Genomic DNA, 23505 nt, shown 5'->3' on the forward strand with positions numbered 1-23505 from the left:
AGGCGGCAGTGCACTTCTCCCGCGCTTCCCAATATAATATATTTACCGGACGTTCGATCGTCCCCAGCTCTAGGAGCCTTGCAATAGCAAGAGTAGAGTTCCTGAGCTCACCTTTAATTCCCCATTGCTCATGAGCCTGACTTACGACCTTCGCTGTGGATTCCATGGTCCAAGCTGGTCCGGGAGGCGTCCCCCCCCGCTGCGATCAGTCCTGCTGTCGCAGCCGCCGTCCTCGTTCCAGGAGTGTTCCCCGTTCCCCGGGCGCAAGCCGCTGTCCCGGGTTTCGGCACCAAATGTTGCCTTTTGGATCAAGGCAGGCGACCTGGTTCTGAGGTACAGCTCGACAGCCCTCTCTCTAGGGCCGTTCGGGCCAATGACATACGCAGACACCAATGTGGTGGACGGTCAAAGGCCTTTATTACTTCTTCTCATGGGGTCTTATAGTCTTAGGGGTCTCTACGTCAAAAAGGGGTTTGTCCTTCTTACCTATGGTTAGTAGGGAATGGAAAAGTACTGGGTAAGGGATGGAAAGTTACTGGCTTCAGTGGGGCAACATTCCTATTGTTAGTGGGACCACATTCCTATGTTAATTTCTTATCTATGAGTACCTGAGGGTCTTATCTATGGGGAACCGAAGGTCCTAGCTTCCCGTGACATCGCGAAATCTTCCGCAGCGCCTCTTCCCTAGCTACCACACCCCCCATCAGGTCCTAACCCTAACCCCCTCCCCAGTCACGTCCAAACCCACAAATCGGATCCCAAATCCCCTCAAAGGGGTCCTGTTATGTCCAAACCCTCCACATTGGATCCCAAATCCCCTCAAATCGATCCTGACCATTCCCAAAATTGCGTGTCAAGTCCCAAAATTGGATCCTGATTCCCCAAACCGGGTGCTCAAAACCTCTAAATTGGGTCCTGACCCCTCAAATTGGTTTCTGACCTCGCTCAAATCAGATTCTGCCTCCCCCAAATTGGGTCCTGACCCCTCAAATTTGCCTTGCAACCCCCCACGGCATCCCGTCCCCCTCCAGTTATGTCCAAAAAGCCTCCAAATCAGATCCCAAAGCATCTCAAAGGGGTCCTGTTATGTCCAAATCGGATCCCAAAGCCCTCAAAGGGGTCCTGTTATGTCCAAGCCCACAAATCAGATCCCAAAGCCCCTCAAAGGGGTCCTGTTATGTCCAAACCCACAAATCGGATCCCAAAGCCCCTCAAAGGGGTCCTGTTATGTCCAAACCCACAAATCAGATCCCAAAGCCCCTCAAAGGGGTCCTGTTATGTCCAAACCCACAAATCGGATCCCAAAGCCCCTCAAAGGGGTCCTGTTATGTCCAAACCCACAAATCGGATCCCAAAGCCCCTCAAAGGGGTCCTGCCCCCCCGGTCGGGGTCCCCCCGTACCGAGAGTAGAAGCCGACATCAGCTTCCCACCAGAGTACATCGCCCGCGCTCGGGCCTCAGCAGGGCCAGGAACCGGCGAATGGGGGGAGACAGTATCGGGGACACGGGGACCGGTGGGTTCTGCTGTGTCCGGTGGGTCTCGGTCTGTCCTGCTGGCTCCCGGTCCTGCTCCCGGTTCTTCTCGCCGGTGGTTCCGGGCAGTCCCGGGGGCCCGTGCGGGCCCCGGTGCTGCTCGCAGCGTGTCCCGGTCCGGACCGTGTCGCCCTCGGACGGTCCCGGTGTGCTCCCGATGCTGCCCCACTCCCTTCCCGGCAGCCGCCGCCGTTTCCCGGAACGCGCGCGCGGGAATCCTCGCCTGACACGCCCACGCCTGAAATAACGCCTGTGATTGGTCAAAGAGAAGGTGACATCATCGGTTGCCAGGCAGAGGGGGCTGGAGCGGGTTGAGAGGCGAAGGAGGCGGTGCCTGGAGGGGGCGGGGTCTGGGCGGGAGTAGGCGGGGTCTGGGCGGGGATGGGGGCGGGGATGGCGGGGAGAGGGCGGGGCAGAGCGGGATGGGCGGGGGCTCAAAAGCGGTACCTTAACGGAGTTTTTGGGAGCTGAACTGGGAGCGCTGGTGTGGACTGGTGAGTGCCCCAAGCTGGACTGGAGACATTGATGTGGACTGGGGAGCTGAGAGGGCTGAACTGGGAGCACCGTAGTCTAGACTGGGAGCACTGGTGTGGACTGGGGAGTGCCTTGTCTGGACTGTGGAGAGCCCCAGGCTCGACTGGGAGCACTGCTGGGGACTGGTGAGTGCCCTTAGCTGGACTGGAAACATTGATATGGACTAGAGAGTGCCCCAGGCTGGACTAGGAAGTGCCCCATGTTGAACTGGGAGCACTGGTGTGGGCTGGTGAGTGCCTTGTCTGGACTGGAGAGTGCGCCAGGCTGAACTGGGAGCACTGGTGTGGAGTGGCAAGTGCCCCGAGCTGGACTGGGACCACTGGTGTGGACTGGAGAGTGCCCCAGGCTGAATTTGGAGCACTGGTGTGGACCGCTGAGCTCAGGGGTCTGAACTGGGAGCACTGATGTGGACTGCTGAGCTCAGGGGGCCAGACTGGTAGCACCGTAGTCTGGACTGGGAGAACTGGTGTGGACAGGGGAGCGCCCCAGGCTGGACTCAGGAGCGCCCCAGGCTGAACTGGGAGCACTGGTGTGGACTGCTGAGCTCACGGGGCCAGACTGGTAGCACTGTAGTCTAGACTGAGAGCACTGGTGTGCACAGAGGAGCGCCCCAGGCCTAACTGGTTTTAACTGGTGTCTCCACAGGCTGTTGCTCATTCCCCGGGAACCCCACAGAGAGCACTGTCCGTACTGGTCCCACCATGGCGCTGCCACCCGCCGCTCTCCTGCCCAGTGTGCTGCTAGTGGCTGACGCCCTGGCACTGGTGTTACTGGTGCCGCTGGTGCCGCTGCTGGCGCCGCTGGGCGTGCTGGGCGTGTGGCTCGAGGCTGCCCTGCGCTTGTCCATCCTGGCCGCGGCCACCCGGCTGCCAGCCCCTCGCCGTCCTTCCGGAGCCACTGCGGCTGCCGTCACGGCCGCCGCCACCCCCGCGGTGTTCGGAACCTTCCGGAGCCTCCTGGGGCGGCTCGGGGCCGGCCCGGGGCTGTTGGCGGCCGCAGCGCCCGCCTGGCTCGGGGTCACCCACGCCGCTGCCGCCCTGGCCGTGCTGGCCTGGGCCGCGCCCCCAGCCCCCGGCAGCGTCCCTGAGACCCCCGGAGGCGTCCCCAAGGCTCCCAGCAGCGTCCGGCGCGCTCTGGCACTGACCTGGGAGCAGAGGAATGTCCTTGGAGCTGCTGTCCTCTGCCTCATGCTGGCTGTCGTTGGTGGGTGACTGTCTTGGTTTAGGGCAAATCTGGGAGAAAACCTCCAAAAGGGGCCCCTCCAGAAAGCAAACCCACACAGCCCATCCCCAAACCAGTTCAGGAAAGATTCCTCAGAGAGAAGTGGAAAGAACCTGTTTATTTAACAGGCAAAGCACACAAAATGAACAATACCAGATGACAACACTCTTTCATCACTCTGAAAAAGATGACAAATTCAGAAAGTCTCTCTTGGGCGTGGTCACTCTGTTCTCAGTCCCTCTGGTCCTGGGGCAGCTGCTGCAGCCACAAAGTGCAAACTCTCGGTGTTCTCAGGTCCCGGTCCGGAGCAGGCTCAAGTAGGTCCAAAAAAGGTAAAGGAGAAACAGTCCAGGGAAAAATTTGGACTGCTTAGCTAAACTAAATAATGAGGGGAAACAAAAGCAAGAGCAAAGCAGGAGCAAAGCAGAAGCAAGAGAAAAGCAAAACGCCAAGCAAAAAGCAAAAGCAGCACCATGTACAGCCCCGTGTCTGTGTCCCGCCAGCCGTGGGGGAGCGGCTGATAGCAAAACCAAAGTAAAGCTTTCACTCTTCAGTGCCAGTCTTGAAGGCACAGAACATGATATCCAGCATAAACAGAACACACAGATGGGGATACAAACATCCTAACGTCACCTTAGGACGTTGACATGTGGTGACAGGCATTGACACCCCCGATTTGGGCTCTGCAGCCCCAAATTGGGAACCCCCCAATCTGGGATACCCCACCAAATTGGATGCTGCCACCTGAAAATTGAGTGTTGAGCTCCTAAATAGGCGATGACCACCCTAAAATAGAGTGGTGGCCCTCCGAAATTGTGAGTTGACCCCTTCAGTTAGGTGCTGACCCTGCAAAAATGGGGTGCTCACTTTCCAAATTGTGTTTTGACCCTGCAAACTTGACTGTTGGTCCCCCAAAATTGGGTGCTGACCATCAAACTAATGGTCTGATGCCCAAATATGGATGTTGACCTCTAAGACCTGGGATCTTTAGGTCCTGATCTCCTATGTTTAGGTTCTGATCCATAAAATTGTGTGCTGAACCCCCCCAAAATTGGTACTGACACTTTAAATTGGGTGTAAAATCCCTAAATTTTTCACGAAACCCCCCAAACTGGGTCCTGACTTCTCTAAATTGCCTCCTGCCCAAATCGTGTCCCGCCTTTCCAAAATTAGATCCCCGCTCCCCAGACTGGATCCTGCCCCCCACAAATCAGGGTCCCCCTGTGTCAGTGGTCTCACCTGTGGTGACGCAGCCTCGGTGACACCCAGGGGAGATGGCGGGGCCGTACACCACCGGGAAGGTGCTGGATGCCATCGGGAGTGGGGACGGAGTCACCGCTAGAGCTGTCGGGATGGCGGCGGCTGCTGGAGCCACAAGGTGGGTTGGAGCATTCCCAGGGCCTGTCCCCATGTCCCCAACGTCCCCGATGTCACCGTGTCCCTGTGTCCCCACAGTGTGCTGTTTTCTGGCTGCCGGGGGTCTCTCTTCATGCTGTTGATGGCGCGTCTCCGTCAGAGCCTGAGCCTGCGGCTTTTTTCCCACCTGGTGCACCAAGACCTGGACTTCTTCCAGGGAACACCAGCAGGTAACGGGGTACGGCCCAGCCCCATCCCACCCAACCCATCCCACCTGTTCCATCCCATCCCAGCTAGTCTGTCACCCCCATCCCATCCCATCCCACCCCACTGCCACCATCCCATCCCATTGATCCCATCCCATCCCATCCCATCCCATCCCATCCCATCCTATCCCATCCCATCTGTCTGTTATCCCATCCCACGACTCCATCCCCATCATTCCCATTCCCACCATCCCATCCAATTCCATCCTTTGCCATCTTCCTGGCTTCATTCTACTCCAGTGTTCCATCCTGTCCCCATCCCACTTTCCCATTCTAGCCACTGTTCTGTTCCCATTATTCTCACTCCCGTGCCTCCACCCTGTTGCGTATCCCCAGCTGCCTCCCACCATCCCATCACCCCATCCCACCATTTCCTTTCCCACCATCCCATTTCCCCTGTCCCGCCCCATTCCACCCTGACCATCTCCACAGCCATTCCCATCATCCCATCCCACTGCTCCCCATTACATCATTCCCATCCCAAATGAGATCATCCAGGATAGGATCATGGTCTCACCCACCACTATCCCAACCTCTTTTCCCACCCTACAGCTGAGCTCCTGGCTCAGTTTTCCACGGAAGTGCCACGGGTGTGCAGGGCAGCACCGAGTGGAGCCAACCAGCAGCTGCAGTGTAGTAAACCCCTCAGGTTTAGCCAGGGCCCCTTGGAGAATAGAATGCTGACACAGCAGCAAAGAAGTTTCCTGTCTCCAGGGACATCCGCCTTGTACCTTATCCCTATAGCCATGTAAGGCAATATGTTGTTAACCCTACTATTGGTCACTTATGGTCACTCTAACACCTTTGCCATTGGTCAGGATTGGATCCGGGCCAAGGGTATAAAAGTAGCATACTGTACCCCTACTAACTTGGAAGAAGAAGAGCTGAGACCCTTCATGGACCCTCCAATAAAGCCATACTCGTCTACATACTACAGCCAGCGTCTTCTGCTTCTCCTCTCTCTACCGTCTGCTGGAGCCTTAGGCCAAGGGAAAAGCTACCTAGCAAGCAAAAGAGCTTGAAATCATAAGAGCTGCCTAATCACTAAGAGCTGAATATTCCCTGCTTGCTAAGGCTGTCCTGCAGCCTTAGTCTGAGAGCGAGCTGGCTTCTAGCACCCAGTCCACTTGGGGACTGAGCTCTGGAACTGTAACAGCTTGCATAGGATAAGACCAAGCAAGGCTCATTTACTGCGGAGCCTTATGATGGCCCTGGTGGTGGGGGGGTTCATGGTGGGGCACCGAGGCTGGCACTGCTGGCACTGCTGGAGGTGCCCCTTGGAATCACCACCCGCTGCATCCAGAGAACCCGCAAACAGGTCAGGAGTAGGAGGGAAAGAGTGGGAGGGGACTGAAGAAAGGTGGGAATAGTGGAGCTGGGATGGAGGCTAGGGGAATGGGATGGTGGGGATGGGATGGGATGGGATGGGATGGGATGGGATGGGATGGGATGGGATGGGATGGGATGGGATGGGATGGGATGGGATGGGATGGGATGGAATGGGATGGGATGGGATGGAGAATGGAAAGGAGGATGATGGAGGTGGAAATGGTGGGATGAAAGGGGATGAAGACAAGGGGAATGGGATGATGGGGATGGGATGGAGAATGGAAAGGAGGACGATAAATGGTGGGATGAAAGGGGATAAAGACCAGGGGAGTGAGATGGTGGAAGTGCTGACATGAGGATGAACAAAATGGTTGAGATGGGACTGGTGTGGATGAGAAGGATGAGATAAGGTGGGATGGTGGGTATGGGATGAGACAGTGGGGATGGGGATGGTGGGATAAGAGAATGGATGGGAATGGTGAGGGTGAGAGAGAAGGGTGTGGGATAGCAGGAATGCAATAGTGGGGATGCAGTGGGTGTGGTGGGATGGGATGTGGATGGTGGGCCAGGAAGGTCACCTGGGAAAGTTGGAGATCCCCTGTTGCTGCCACAGGCACTTCAGCGATCCATGCTGGAAGCATCCGCCCACACAGCCGTAGGGGTGCAGGAATCTATTGCTGCCATCAAGACCATCCGAACCTTTTCGGCAGAGGAGGAGGAGCAGCACAGATGTAACCTGTCCAAGGAGCTTGTTGCCTGATTGATAAATGACACAAAACTCGGATAAGTTTTGTGGGTGCTTTATTAAGGGCCCGGGGAGCTGGAGGACTCACGTCCCAAAAACCTGAGCCCCCAAATTCACGTATGGGTGCTTCCCTCTTATACATGCGATTCACAACAAAGTCTCCAAGAAACAGTTCCCCGTTCCCCTTGCCTAGCCTCCAAGAAACAGTTCCCCGTTCCCCTTGCCTGGTCACAGACCCCTTGTGATACATTCCTTGGTTCACAAACAAGATCATTAATCTTCTGCTTATCTTATTCTAAGAGCATTGTATACTGCCTCCAGACAGGTTAGCATTCTTACTTTCCTGCACTAGTTTAATTATTTATTAAATCCCTAAGACTACCTGCTAGGTTACACACAAAACCCAACACACTTTCAATGGCTACAAAACTACTTTTTAACAAACCAGTTCACACAACTCACTATAATTAAACATTTTGCTAAATTTCATTTCTTTTCCAACATTTCCCCCCTTTTGAGCATCCTTCAGTCCTGCTGCAAGGATGCTCAATCAACAGTATTGACAGTAACATCTTCATAACGAGGTGGGGAGTGTTCTTCATTCTGCCGCCCACGGGTCATCGCCTTCAGCAACCGGAGAGATCGCCTCTTTTCCTTTTCGATCACATCTAAGAGGCATCTATATACAATCTATATAGTCACTAAAAATACTAAAAGCATTAGTACATACTGTATAGCAGACGCAATCCAGCCAGACAGGTGAAGCCCCAAAGAATCAAATACTGCTCCTATCCAATTATGCTGTGCTTCCTTTTCAATTTCCTTGGTTTTTGTTTCCACTTCTGCCAGTTGAGAAATATCTTTCTCAACTTCAAGTGTAACATTTGGAATGTGTACACAGCAATGATCTATTCTCCTACTCAGGTAACCACAAACTCCATGCTCTTTTAACAGTAGCAAATCCAATGCCATTCTATTTTGTAGGGTCATTCTTGATGTAGCTTGCAATTGCAAATTTAGATCTTTAAATCCCTTCTTAGTAGCTGCTGCCAACCTTTCTGTCTGTCCTAACAAATTGCTGAGCATTTCCCTGTTTCAATATGTCGCTACCGGAGGGAATGACTCCAATATCCATCCGAATTGTACTCCTGAGCCAGGTTCATGCCACTGCTCCTCTAGGGATTCTTCCCTCTTTCTGAGTCCTTTCCTTTGGATCAATCTATTCTGTTTCCAGTATGGACACAATGTGGGAACCCCTAGGGTGATTTGTGTTACTGATCCATCTAGAGGTAAATGTGTGGTCCACTGTCCATGTCCCAACACCCAGACTAGATTTCCAGGGCTGTGCACAGTAGTATATCTGCAATCTATAGGTCCATCCATGGACTCTCTGCTAACCGTGTGATCATACCCCCTACACTCGCATCCCCACTTTAATGCCATTTTCACCGGTACCAATCCGATTCGGTCTTCCGGTGTATCACATGTAAAAACTTCAGTACAATTCCAATCCTCTTTCTGCAGTCTGAACTCTCAGGAAGATGTAGACGTGATAAGGGCCCTATAATGTGACTGATTCTTTACTCCTGACCATTGGATGCACCATTGTACTTCCCCAAGGTAATTATAGTGTTCCAAAACACTAGGTCCCCATAATGTCTTCTGTGGAGAGTATTATTAATAATTGGTTAGCTGAGAAAGGCCACACTGACATAATGCCACTGGTTAAGCTGAAGGAGAAAAGTCAGCAGTCAGCAAGCTGAAAGGAAGAGTCAGCAGTGACCTTGCTGCAACATGAGGATAGGGAGTTGAGATTAGTCCTGAATATATCCTAGGAATATGTAGAAAGTATCAAAAGTAGAACCATAGGAATGTAGAAGTAGGCGTAGGTGCTGATATGTAAGCTGACCAATCCTGAGCTCAACTTTTGCAATATGTATGAAGCTCATTATTAACTGTATTTAACCCGCCGTACTGATCAATAAAATTGAGCCTGTGATGATCAAATTGATGTCCTGGTTCCCTTCCGCCGACAGTCTTCCAACTATTCCAGGTGTCAAAATTCTGTGTGACATTCTGACAACTCATCTCATTTCGTTGGGATTTCGTTCTTATTCGTACTGTATTGCATGGCTCATCTATTGGGGTTGCAATTAAACACCTCCTGGTATTTTGAATCCAACCATAATGATTGGATTTCTTTTCACATTCCTCTCTAGTCATAGCCCGAATGGTCATACACAAATCCCTCCATACATCTACTGGTTTGGGAACTGACTGGCAGGACCATGAAACATTCTTGAATGTTTCAGGCATTTTGGTTACCGGTATTATTCCCCAGGGAATTGGTTCACCTGCAGCCTGTGGTAATGGCAGGCAAGCTGTTATTTTAGTCACATTCTGCATGATCCCAAAATCTCTGATTAATCCTACCACTAAGTTTTCCTGCTCAGTATTTCGTTCTAGTGTATCATTAACCTCCCATCTACTCCTTCTACCGTGTCTCTGTAAGGATAACATCATTCTGTCATGCCTCCACCATGCATTTCTTATTCTAGGATTAGTGACACTCGACCACCCACAACCTTTGCCTTCCTTCCCCCACCAACTGGTCCCGTCCTCTATTCTGTCCCAGGTCAGTCCCTATTTTGCTTCCACCATTTGACCCAAAGGTTCCTTTGATATCTTGATCTTACTAGGAAGGAACAATTTATTCTGAGAGGTGGCCCATCCCACATGTCCACTGCCATTGATACTGGATTAACCTTTATGTTTTCAGCACGATCCCCTGTCCATGGCAAAACCCTCATACTCACTCTTTTGTAATGAAAACTATCCCGTATTTTGACCAAACATGTATATTCTCCCGTATTGTTTGTGGTTACCTTGGTAAGATTCAGTACCGTGTTTCCTTGCTGTTTATCCTGATCCCAACCGACTCCTATCTTGCCTCGGCTTCTTTCAGCCCCCTGTTGCCATATTGCAATAACTTCACCGGCCTCAACTCTCTGTCTGTCAAAGATAACACAAGTTAGTTGAACGTCCATCCCTTCCATGACTGTAACCTTTGTTTCTTCAACCTGTACTAGAGTAGACCCTTGAATGGGTACTAGTCTCATGATCACTAGCAGTAATATAATTAAGAAGGCGACTTTGCACGGAAGATCATCCGTGTTGGAGACACTATCTGGGTTTCCCACTGGAACGGTGCCTTCTTTACCCTGGTGTAATGGATCCAAGCATCCCTCCCCTGGACCTTCACCGCCGTGTAGGTCGTCATCATCACCTGGTGGGGTCCGCTCCATGATTCCTGTAGCGGATCCGTGATCCACTTCTTGACGTACACCTGGTCCCCAGGCTGGATGTCGTGGACAGAATTCTCCAGCGTGAGCGGTCTATTCCACTGTAATGTATTTCTTAAAGAATTCAAGATCTTATTAAGTGACATAACATACTCTGCAATCGCCTGGTCCCCACTCACATGTACCTCCCCTTTTAATACAGTTGCATGATATGGTTTGCCATATAATATCTCATATGGACTTAGGCCTACCTTTTCCTTTGGTTTCATTTGAATCCTGAGTAGGGCCAAAGGCAAAGCTTGAGGCCAGTGCAGTTTAGCTTCCTGGCAAATCTTTTTGATTTGTCATTTCAGGGTTTGATTCATCCTTTCCACCTGCCCACTAGACTGAGGTCTCCAGGGGGTATGCAAATTCCAGGTTATATCTAACAGTCGTGCTAATTCCTGCACTACCCCGGCTATAAAATGCGGACCCCTATCTGATGACAATCCTAAAGGTACTCCAAATCTTGGTATTATTTCTTTTAACAAGGTTTTTACCACCTCCTTAGCCTGATTAGTTCTGCATGGAAAAGCTTCCGGCCACCCTGAGAACATACATACGTACACTAACAAGTATCTGTATCCATGTGCCCTAGGCAATTCAGAAAAATCAACTTGCCAGTAATCTCCTGGTTGTGGCCCGACTTGCAACTTTCCCATTTGTATTTGTCTCCTAACTACTGGATTATTTTTCAAACATACCGGGCACATTGCATTAACTCTTTTTGCCATTGTTAACATCTGATTAGAGATTATCTCATTCTTCAAAAATTTTACCAATACTTCTGCCCCCCAATGACATTTATTATGTTCTGATTCCAAAATAAATTTCATTATGCGGGTAGGTACCACTATTTGTCCCATTGGTGTAACGTACCACCCAAGTTGATTCCTCTGTGCCCCTAGGAAGTTTATTAGTTTTCCATCTTCTATTGAATATTTGGGCTCCTGATTCAGGTATGGGGTAGCTGGATTTGTTTTTACTGGTACCAATGCCATTTGAGTCCATACTTCCCATGCCACTTGCCGTGCTGTAACATCAGCAAATCGATTTCCTCTGTAAATGTCTCCTTCCGCAGTCTGATGTCCTCTAACATGTATTACTGCAACTGCTTTGGGACTGTGTAACGCATCCAGTAGCTGCAACACTTCTTCCCGGTGCTTGATGTTGGTTCCCTGTGAATTCAAAAGCCCCCTTTCCTTCCATAACGCCCCATGTACATGAACCACACCAAAGGCATATTTAGAATCTGTCCAGATATTAACCCTTTTGTCCTTGCTCAAATACAGGGCTCTGGTGAGTCCAATCACCTCTGCCTTCTGGGCCAAAGTTCCAGGTAACAAAGCCTTTGCCTCTGTTACCTGATCCAATGTTACCACTGCATACCCGGCATAGCGAGTCCCATTCTCGACAAACTGGATCCATCAGTGTATAGTTCCCATTCAGGTTCTTCCAATGGTTCATCCTTTAGGTCAGGTCTGCTGGCATACACTTGTTCAATTACCTCTACGCAATCGTGCACCAGTCCCCCAGCCTCCTGGTCACTGCATAAAAACTCTGCTGGATTAACATGATTAGTAGTCCTTATTTCAATATCATCCTGTTCTTTCAGGATGGCCTGGTATTGCAACATTCGACTGGATGATAGCCAGTGACCCCCCTTTTGCTCCAAAACGGCCATGACCATATGGGCAACAAACACTTTCATTTTTGCCCCCAAAGTCAATTTCCAGGCCTCTTGAATAAGAATTATTGTTGCTGCCACGGCTCGTAAACATGAGGGCCACCCGGAACTTACCGAATCCAGTTGTTTAGAGAAGTATCCCACTGGCCTCTTCCAGGATCCCACCTTCTGGGTGAGGACCCCCAATGCCAGTTTTTGCCTCTCATTCACATACAACTGGAATTCCTTGGTCAGGTCAGGGAGTCCTAGGGCTGGGGCCTCCTTTAGTGCCTGCTTCAATTCCGGGAAGGCCTTCTTTTGCTGTGTCATCCACTCCAACCGATGCTGCTTCAAGGCCTCATACAGTGGCTTGGCTAGGAGACCGAAATTCATGATCCACAGTCAACACCATCCCACCATTCCTAGAAAAGATCTCAATTCCTGATGGTTACGAGGCAAAGGAATAGCACATATTGCCTCTATTCGGTTTACTCCCAAACGTCTCTGCCCTTGTGTGATCTCACAACCGAGGTAAATAACGCTATTTTTGACCAATTGAGCTTTTTCCTTAGAAACCCGATACCCTGCTTGGCCAAGCATGTTGAGTAATTTAACTGTTAATTCCACACACATTTCCCTTTCCTTAGTAGCCAGAAAGATATCGTCCACATACTGCAGGACTACATACAAGGATGGGGATATTGTTACCTGGGTTATCTTCCATTCCTCCACCTCCTTGGCCCGTTGGTTTCCAAAAATAGTAGGGGAGTTTTTAAATCCCTGTGAGATTCTGGTCCACGTAAGCTGCTTCTTTCTCCCAAAATCAGGACTCTCCAACTCGAAGGCAAAATATTTCCTACTCTCTACTGCCAGTGGGATGCAGAAGAAGGCATCTTTAAGGTCAATCACTGAGAACCATTTAAACTCCTCCGATACAGATGTTAACAAGGTATAAGGATTAGCAACAACTGGATGTATGTCTTTCACTATTTCATTAATAGCCCTTAAGTCCTGTACCAAACGGTACTTACCATTAGGTTTCTTTACTGGAAAAATTGGAGTATTATACTCCGATTCACATTCCTGTAATATTCCTTGAACCAAATATTGTTTAATTAACGGGGCTACTCCCCTCCTTGCCTCAAGCTTCAAGGGGTATTGCTTTATCCTCACTGGTCGGGCCCCTTCCTTTAGTTCCACCTTTACTGGCTGCGCAGCTTTAGATTTTCCGAGGACCCCTGACTCCCATACCCAGGGCACTACAGCCTGCTCAATTTCTTCTGGAATAGGAGAGGCATCCACTTCCTTGATCACAAAAATGCCTGCTATTTGTTCCTCAGGTATTTCCAATTTCACCCTTCCCCCTTCAAATATTATTTTCACATTAAGTTGGGACAACAGGTCTCTGCCAAGAAGGGGTGTGGGGCAGTTTGGCATATACAAAAATTGGTGATCTAATTCCTTCCCCCAAAACCTAAGATTTAAAGGTTGTAAAAATGGTTGTTCCTCTAGCTTCCCTGTTGCCCCCACCACCTGTACCGTTGTGTCACTCAAAGGTCCCAATCGTCTATTGAGTACAGAATACGTAGCTCCAGTGTCTACCATAAATTCTTGATCCTTTCCATCTATTTCTAAAACTACCCTCAAATCCTTTTCTAGTCAGCTTTGATTCTGATAGTTTCCCAAAACTAGTGCTTGAGCGGCCTCTGCTGATCCTCCCGTAAGTCCTCCCACAGGAGCGTTCTCCATTGGACCTGTCCTTAATCCCATGTTTCCCATGCCCATACCTCCTCTAACCAGGCATTCATTTTTCCAGTGTCCCAGTTGTCGGCAAAATGCACACTGGTTTGGATCCAACCTCCCCATGTTAGGTGCAAACCCAAATCCTTCCTGACCTCTTGCCATCCCCCTCTGTCTGCGATTAGCTCCTCCCCAACCTCGACCCCTAATGGGTCTTCCTCCTGCTCCTGTCTGTTGCATTACAGCCAGAATACTAGCTTGTTGTCTTTTTGCAGTTTCTTTTTCCCTGTTGTTGTATACCTTCCACGCTACCTCCAGCATTTTATCCAAACTCCTAGTATCCTCTCCTTCCAGCTTTTGTAACTTTTTCCTAATATCCTCTTGTGATTGCCCCATAAACAACAATGCCAATTGAAGTTTTCCTGATTGATCCTCTACATCTAAATTAGTAAACTTCCGAGCCATGTCTTTTAATCATTCTAAAAAGGCAGACAGAGACTCATTCTTGTCCTGCTTGACTGAATACAACTTAGACCAGTTCATAGTTTTAGGTATTCCTGTCCTAATTCCTTCCACCAACAATTCCTGATATCGTTTTACAGCCCTTATTCCTCCCGTAGAGTTTGTGTCCCACTTAGGTTCCTCACTTGGTACCAATTCATCAACTGTCTCATTTAGTTGTCTCAACCGAATTTCCTCATAAGCCTTTTCTCTAGTGGCTCTAATAACCATTTCCTTTTCCGTGGAATCCATTATAATATCTAATAATACCTGTAAATCATTCCAGTCTGGATTCTGAATCTTTATTACCATTTTAACCACCCTTGCCACCCTTTCAGGATCCTCCCGATAACTCCCCGCTGATTGCTTCCATATTACCAAATCCCCGGGGGAGAAAGGCACCTTTATAAGTATCCTTTCTCCCTGTGGTCCCACAGCTTCCCTTAACCGTGCAATTAACTGTGGCCCCTTCTGCCCCTTCCTTCCCTTGCGAGTCCGCCCTGCTAACGGAGTTCTTTTAACACTCTCATTCTTTTCACCATCACCACCATCACTATCACTCTCACTAGATCCCGTTTTTATAGCTATATCCGCAGGGGGAGCAGGGGGCACATTAGGAGCAACCGGAACCCTCGGAGGTGCTATACAATAAGACAAATCTTCCTCGACTGAAGGATACAAATTACGCTCCTTTCTTTCTTTACATCCCACACACTCCCTCTCATCATTCACTTCTAAAACCAAAATACCGCACTCCTTTTGCCATTCCTCTTTCTGGTACAAAACAAAAAACAAATCCAAATATGGTATTTCATCCCATTTCTCATTTCTCCTTAAAAATTGCATCAAAGATTCCATTATCCCCAATTCCAGTGTACCATTCACCGGCCATCCCGCTTCCCCAATCTCATATTCAGGCCACCAATGATTACAATAATCTATCATTTTATTTTTATCCTATTCTTGATAATACCCCTCACTTTTCCACCGTTTCAATATACAACCTAATGGTGTATTTCCAGGTATTTTACCATTGGCTTGCACTAAGGTTTTAAAAGTTTTAAAAGACATCATATTACAACCTTTAATTCCACCTTTAATCCCAATAAACCAATATACCTTAAACCAATATACCTTCTCGCCGTCCTTCCCTAAAACAAACAGGAGGCGAGTTCCGGTCCTGCGTCCTTAGACGTCTTATGGCCGGAGCCTAGGCTTTTTTTACCAACCACCAAATCCAAATCCAATTATCACCTTTTTCCAATATAAAGCACCTTTGGGCTTACCTTGGCAGTTGTCCAACAGGCGCGGGGGGGTCGGGCACGACCAATGTCTCCCCGAGAAGTGCTCGGTGCCGGCTTGGAGTGGATCGGGACGCGAACCCCCCCAGCAACCTTCGGAATCCTGCCGCGGTCGCCAGAAAACTGTTGCCCAATTGATAAATGACACAAAACTCGGATAAGTTTTGTGGGTGCTTTATTAAGGGCCCAGGGAGCTGGAGGACTCACGTCCCAAAAACCCGAGCCCCCAAATTCACGTATGGGTGCTTCCCTCTTATACATGCGATTCACAACAAAGTCTCCAAGGAACAGTTCCCCGTTCCCCTTGCCTAGTCACAGACCCCTTGTGATACATTCCTTGGTTCACAAACAAGATCATTAATCTTCTGCTTATCTTATTCTAAGAGCATTGTATGCTGCCTCCAGACAGGTTAGCATTCTTACTTTCCTGCACTAGTTTAATTATTTATTAAATCCCTAAGACTACCTGCTAGGTTACACACAAAACCCAACACACTTTCAATGGCTACAAAACTACTTTTTAACAAACCAGTTCACACAACTCACTATAATTAAACATTTTGCTAAATTTCATTTCTTTTCCAACAAGCTGAGGCTGAAGGAGCAGATAGAGCTGGAGCTGGCAATCGTCGTCTTTGTCTACAGGGTCAGGGGGGACTGGGAATCAGAACAGCAGAGAATGGGGATGCCAGGATCAGGGATGAGGACACTGGGAATGAGAACACTGGGACCAGGAATGGGAAACCAGCGGCTGAGATGGGGGCACTCAGAGTACAATGGAGACACCAGGAATGGGGACAACAGAACAGGGACACTGGGAATGGGGGTACTGGGAATGGGGACACTGGGACCAGGAATGGGAAACCAGCAGCTGAAATGGGGGCACTCAGAGTACAATGGGGACACCGGGAATGGGGACAACAGAACAGGGACATTGAGTTCAGGAACAGGCATGGCAGGAATGGGGATGGTGACATTAGAAACAGGATGGGGACACTGGGATAAAGGTTGGGAACATCAGTGTGGTGGTGTTTGCAGGTCCCCAGGATGAGAAAAGAGACAAAATTCTTGACTTCATGTTTCAGAAAGCTGATTTATTATTTTATGATATATATTATATGAAAATAAAATCATATACTAAAGAAAGAGAAAGGAGACATTATAAAGCTAGAAAGGAATGAATAATAAAATCTTGTGACTCACCAGAGAGTCTGACACAGCTGGACCTGTGATTGGTCATCAAGTAAAAACAACCACATGAGACCAATCAAAGATGCACCTGCTTCATTCCACAGCAGCAGATCATTATTGTTTATATTTCGTTTCTGAGGCCTCTCAGCTTCTCAGGAGAAAAATCCTGGTGAAAAGATTTTTCAGAAAATATGTCTGTGACACATCAGGATCAGGAATAGGGACATCAGGAGTGAGATGGGGACACCAGAACTGGAATGAGGACACCAGGAACAGAGATGAGGCCACTAGGAACAGAGATAAAGACACAAAGGAGTGGGATGGGGACAGGCAGAATGAGGACACCAAGAGTGGGTTGGGGGCAGATGGAATGGGGACACCAGGAGTGGATTGGGGGCAGATGGAATGGGGACACCAGGAGTGGGTTGGAATGGGGGCAGATGGAATGAGGACACCAGGAGTGGGTTGGGGGCGGCAATATCCCTGTCCCACCTACAGGTGATCAAACTGTCCATCCGGGTCATGGTGCTGGAGCCACCAGCAGCTCCGTGACGGATCCATCACTCCTGGGGTCCTCGTCACCTTCCTGCTGTACCAGGACAGAGTTGGTAGCCATACCCAGGTGATCCCATGGAATGCACGTGTTTGTCCATCCGACCGTGCTTCTGTCCATCCTGGTGCCACCCCCTTCCTTCTCCCCAGGTGCTGTTCTACAGCTTCAATGAATTCCTGACCAACGCAGCTGCTGGACAGAGGATCTGGGAATACCTGGATCGGAAACCCGCAGGGAATGTCGGGGGGATGCGGGAGCCCTCCGAGCTTCAGGGCCATTTCACTTTTCAGAAGGTCTCCTTCACATATCCTGGAAATCCAGAGCACCCTGTGCTGAAGGTGGGTCTGGGGGGAGGTGGGGTTTCCCAGGGGTGGGAATTTTGGCATCACCTGCTGTAACAATCCATCCCTACGAACGGGTTTCTTGATAGTTCATGGATTGATCTCAGGGTGCAAAAAAACCAACACGGCACAGGGAGTTTGCAGTAATAAAACAAATGCAGCTTTATTGAATGACCACAACAAAATCCAATAGAGGGATTAAGGGAGAGAAAAAGATAGAGAGAGAAAAGAGAGAGAGAAGGAGGGGGATATAGCTACCAAATGCAGAGACGAAATCCTTCGGTCCAGTCCAGTCGAGGATCTGCCTGTTACGTCGGGGAGATCTCAGGGTTGCAGTCCATCTGGACCCCAATTATACTCTTTTGCGATGGGGGAAGGGGAATGGATTTTGCAACCGAGTCAAAGGTAGCTTATTGTATCTTCGGGGAGGAAAGAATAATGTTTGGAAAAGGGGTACACACAGTCCATGTTCAGCAGTGGGCGTGAGCCATTATTTTCATGGTCCACTGCTCACACCTGCAACATCCATCTTGCTTTGGTTAGCTTGCCTGCCCCACACACCTCTCCCAGGTTGAGGGTCTCAGTCCCAGTCCTTGGAAAGAGTGTGGGGGGCCTTTACACATGGGGGTTTCATGTCTTGGTCTTTGATGGAGAGGCTTCTTACATCTCAGTCCGTCTGTCACGGCAGTTGTAAGAAGAGTGAAGGGTCTTTTGTGGGGGACCACCCAAAACTCAGGAGAAGTCCAGCCAGGCAAAGAGGGGACAGCTTCCAAGGCTACTGTTGCAAAAAGGCAAGGTGCCCCCTTCTTCTTCTCATTGGGCTCAGTGTAGCATATAGTAAATACACCTGTGGACAACAGCTTAACAATGCTCTCAGGTCTCGGGGCCTTGTTGGCATGTGACTTTCTCCTTCAGAACCAGAGATTTTAGACAGTGGGGACTCTTCAGTGGTCCCCCAATGATGATGGTGAGGCAGATGAGGAATATTTCAGACAGACTCTCACACCTGTCCCCATCCCACAGGACGTGAGCTTTGAGGTGCACTCCGGGGAGGTGACGGTGCTGGCGGGGCCCAATGGCAGCGGGAAGAGCACGGCCGTGGCGCTGCTGGGGTGCCTGCGGGATCCTGGCAGCAGATGGTGCTGCTGGATGGGATCCCGCTGCCAGAGTATGAACACCAGTACCTGCACCGCAAGGTGGGACAGCAGAGACACTGGGAACACTGGGCATGGAATGGGGAAAATGGGGACAGGGGTCAGGGGACAATTGTGATGGTGTTCACAGGGGTTTTTGGATGAGGGAAGAGACAAGGATTTGACTCCATGCTTCAGAAGGCTTGATTTATTATTTTCTGATATATATATTACATTAAAAGTATACTAAAGGAACAGAAGAAAGGATTTCATCAGAAGGCTAGCTAAGAATAGAATAGGAAAGAATGATAACAAAGGCTTGTGGCTTGGCTCTCTGTCTGCGCCAGCTGGGTTGTGATTTGCCATTAATTACAAACATCCAACATGGGCCCATCACAGATGCACCCATTGCATTCCACAGTAGCAGATAATCAATGTTTACATTTTGTTCCTGAGGCCTCTCAGCTTCTCAGGAGGAAAAATCCTAAGGAAAGGATTTTCCATAAAAGATGTCTGCAATAAACAATGAAATGGAACTGGGACCACAGGATCATGGGAGCAGAAATGGGGATACTGGGAAGAGGATGGGGACATCAGGAATAGGGTGAGGACAACAAGAAATGGGATAGGAACATTGGGAAATGGGATGGGGATGAAAGGAATGGGGATGGGAAAAGTGGGAAGTCAGGGGTGGGGACACTGGGGACACAGATGGGGAGAATGGGATCAGGGATGGACACTATGGGGACACCAAGGTGGCATGGGGTCATGGAACAGGGGTGGGGACACCAGGAGCCAAGACAGCATCATAGGGCTTGGGGCTGGGGCAGGTGGTGCTGGTGGAGCAGGATCCCGTCCTGTTTTCTGGAACGATCCGTGAGAACATCCTGCTGGGGCTGGAGCACTGCAAAGAGTCAGAGCTGCGGGAGGCCGCCATTGCTGCTGGAGCCATGGAGTTCATCCAGGGGCTGGAGCAGGGCTGGGACACTGGTGAGAGCTAGGGGGATGGATGGGGCACCCCTGGGGCACATCCCCCTGATCCCAGGATCCTCTGGCAGCGATGGGAGAGCGGAGTGGGTGGCGCATGGTGGGGTGTGCGGGAGATCCCTGAGGTCACATCCCACTGATCCCATGGGATTGCTCACGCAGGTCAGATCCCACTGATCCCATGGGATTGCTCACACACTGGTGAGGGAGTGTGGGGGGTAGGGGAAAGGGGGGGAACCTCTCGTGCTGGGATCCCACTGATCCCAGGGTCCCCCCGCAGAGGTGGGGGAGTGTGGGGGGTGAGAGAAGAGGGGAGAACTCCAGGGCTGCACCCCACTGATCCCCTGTGGTCGCTCCCACAGAGGTGGGGGAGTGTGGGGGGTGGGACAAGAGGGGAGAACTCCAGGGCTGCACCCCACTGATCCCAGGGTCCCCCCGCAGAGGTGGGGGAGTGTGGGGGGTGGGACAAGAGGGGAGAACTCCAGGGCTGCACCCCACTGATCCCCTGTGGTCGCTCCCACAGAGGTGGGGGAGCACGGGGGGCGGCTGGCGGCGCGGGAGCGGCGCCATGTGGCCCTGGCCCGGGCTCTGCTCCGGCGTCCAGCCGTGCTCATCCTCGACGAGGCGCTGGATGATGGAGATGATGGAGCGGTGAGTGGGGTGGGATGGAGGGGGTTGGTGTGGATAGGGGTGCAGTTGGTGAAAATGGGGTATGATGGGATGGCTGGGATGGCTGGAATGGGATGGTGGGATGAGGTAGTGGCAATAAGGGATAATGATTGGCATGGAGTGGGAATGATGTGATGAAGACAGGGATTGGATGGGGTGGTGTGGGTCAACAAGGTGGAGAAATAGGACAGGATAGTAGGATGGGATAGAGACCAGGGGTGTAGGATGGCAGGAAAGTAGAATCAAAGGATGAAGACAAGGAGATACGATAGGGTGGGGTGGGATGGGGTGGGAATGAAGGGGATGGCAATGCTGGGATGAGGACAGAGATGGAGTGCAATGAGAAGGGTTGGAGTGGTAGGATGGGATGGGACAGTGGGAATGGGGATAGTGTGGGCAGGATGGCATAGTGGGCATGGGGATGGGATGGAGAACAGGGAGATGGTAAGAACAGGATGATAGGATTAGGGTGGGACTGAGAGTGGGGTGGGATTGGTTGGTCGGGACTGGGTGGGATCAGGTGGGACAGGGTAGGACTGAGTTGGATGGGTTGGCATGAGGGTTCTCTGATTGGATGGGTTGGGATGAGCGTTCTCTGATTGGATGGGTTGGGATGAGCGTTCTCTGAGCTGGATGGGTTGGGATGAGTGTTCTAGCTGGATGGGTTGAGATGAGGGTTCTCTGAGCTGGATGGGTTGGGATGGGAGTTCTCTGAGCTGGATGGTTTGGGATGGCAGTTCTCTGAGCTGGATGGTTTGGGATGAGCGTTCTCTGAGCTGGATGGGTTGGGATGAGCTGGATGAGTTGGGATGAGTGTTCTCTGAGCTGGATGGGTTGGGATGAGAGCATTCTCTGGCCGCAGGCACAGCGCTGGGTGCGCACTGGGCTGGCCAAGACCGTGCTGGTCGTGTCCCACCGGCCGCGGGTGCTGGACGGGGCCGATCGCCTGGTGCTGCTGGAGCGCGGGGCCGTGATGGAGACGGGAACACCAGCGGAGCTGCGGGAACGCCGCAGCACCTACAGCCGCCTGCTCCTTGGAGGAGGCAGCACTGGGCAGCCCGAGGGCCCCGGGATGGGCAGCGAGAAGGGGGCTGCATCTGGCAGGGAATAAAGGGGAATCAGCCCCAGTGTCCTCATTCCCGGTGTTTGTGTCACCAGCCAGCTCCTGGTGTCCCCAGTCACAGTGTCCTGTGAATCTCTTCTCCCCACATCCTCAGGATCCCAACTCCCTGTGTCCCCCATGTCCCCACTGTGTCCCCCAGGTCTGCCCATTCCCTGGATGTGTGTGTATCCCCTGTATCCACCATGTCCCCATGATCCCTGGTCCCCATGTCTGCTCCTGGACATGGGGCACAGGGTGGAAAATCAATCCCAAGGAATGGATCTGGGCATGGGTGTCACGTCCTCATCTCACTCCTGCTGTGCTCACTCCAAGTTCCTGGTGTCCCCAGTCCTTTCCCAGTGTCCCCATCCCCAGTGTCTTTATCCCAGTTCCCAATGTCCCCTTTTCTATTCCTCATTCCCTGAGAGGAAGTGCTGGGCACTGGAGGATGGGACTGAGATTTATTGCCCAAACCAGGGTATTTATACATGAGAAATAAAACATTTTGAACAACTGTAATTCTTGTGTTTAAAACATGGGAAAACAGGAAGTCAGTCTGTTGGGAAGGGCTGCTGTGTGATGAGTGGGAACAGCAGGATGAACTCTGCCAGCAATTTGTGGCTTTCTGCAGGGAGAGGGAAGGGGTTGGACCTGCACCATGGATCATTCAGCTGGTGATGAGAGTAAGAGTTGGTGTCACCCTGTCTCTGTCGCCATGGGTTGGATCTGGCTGAAGAGCCCACAGAGAGCAAGGATCCCATCAGATCCTACTGCATCCCTTGTACCCCAATCCTGCTCCACCAACACCACCTGATCTGTTTTGGAATCCCCTCAATCCTGTTCTGGAATCCCACTCCAATGCTGCCCCATCCATCCCACCTGATCCTGCTCTGGAATCCAGCCCAGATACACTTTAAAATTCTACCTGATCCTGATCTGGAATCATGCCCTATATCCCTTCTGGAATCCCGCACAGATTCCCCTCTGTACCTGTGATCAAGCAATTGGTTTCTCTGCCTGTTTCTGCAGAATGAGGGGATCCATGAGATTCCAGCATGGATCACACACCAGGATTCACCTGCATGGAGGTGATCCAGAGCTGGATCTGCCTCTGTGTTAGGTGACATGTGGAGGGTGAGGGGCACAGGAGACAGACACCACTCACCCTGATGTTTGTGTGGCAAGAGAGGGTTTTGTTTTCCACTCCCTCCTTTATATAGAGCATTTGAAAGGCCTGGTCTGGATGCTGTCATTGGTTTGAACTCCACACCCCTTTGGGTCCTGGGCCACTGAGATGTCTGCAGGCTTATGAGAGATCAAATTGGCTAAAGCTCTTGTCACTGAGCCCAGGGGCTGGCAAGGTGACACCAACATCTCACCCTTTCTTTTCTATAAATTTTGATTTGCATTATAGCTGCAGCATTTATGTCCAGGAACTGCTAGGGGAGAGCTCAGGTAAATATGCCCCAGGCATTAGGCTTATAGGTTACAGATTGCAACTTATTTGTAAAAACAACAAACCATTTAAGCCTGGAAGAAAATAAAACAGTCTGTAAGAACAAGAATCATTCAACCCTTATTAAAGAAAGAAAAACAAACACAAAAACTAGGAAACAATCTGTAGACAAGGAAAACAGTTTGTAAACAGGGGAATAATTTGTAAACAGATGAATCTTTATGTGAACTGCAGTCCCAGATTTCCATGAGGTTGTCACCAATCACTGATCACACGGCTCTGTGTCTGCTGAGGGTTTATCAGGAGGTGCTGTCAGGATGCAGTGCAGGCTGGATGCATCTGGCAGGTACCCAATGTGTCCCACTGTCTGTTGGAACACATGAATGTCCCCAAGCCCAGGTAATGAGATCCCAGGGAGGCCCCCCCATGTATTGGTAAGGAGGTCTCGTGCCATTCCCTTGGATTTGGGCAGCTGAACATCACACGATTGCATTGATAAGGAGTGATTTAGCATAACTGGGTTCAGGGATTTTCCTAATA

At 50.5% G+C, this 23505-nt stretch overlaps 1 protein-coding gene across 1 annotated transcript; it reads left to right on the plus strand.

The window, feature by feature from the left end:
• The first annotated feature begins 2768 nt into the window (after nt 1-2768).
• LOC131094626 (antigen peptide transporter 2-like) lies at nt 2769-21996 on the plus strand. The gene is given in 16 exon segments (XM_058042275.1): nt 2769-3270; nt 4558-4666; nt 4744-4874; nt 5463-5524; nt 6092-6146; nt 6149-6228; nt 6853-6990; nt 16123-16179; nt 17223-17254; nt 17256-17346; nt 17427-17615; nt 18642-18750; nt 18753-18814; nt 19582-19741; nt 20262-20389; nt 21252-21996. Coding segments are annotated over 16 exon segments (2172 nt in total). The 3' UTR covers nt 21519-21996.
• The last annotated feature ends 1509 nt before the right edge of the window (nt 21997-23505 follow it).

This window comes from Melospiza georgiana, chromosome 30, assembly GCF_028018845.1.
Source record: "Melospiza georgiana isolate bMelGeo1 chromosome 30, bMelGeo1.pri, whole genome shotgun sequence".
NCBI classification, from domain to species: domain Eukaryota; kingdom Metazoa; phylum Chordata; class Aves; order Passeriformes; family Passerellidae; genus Melospiza; species Melospiza georgiana.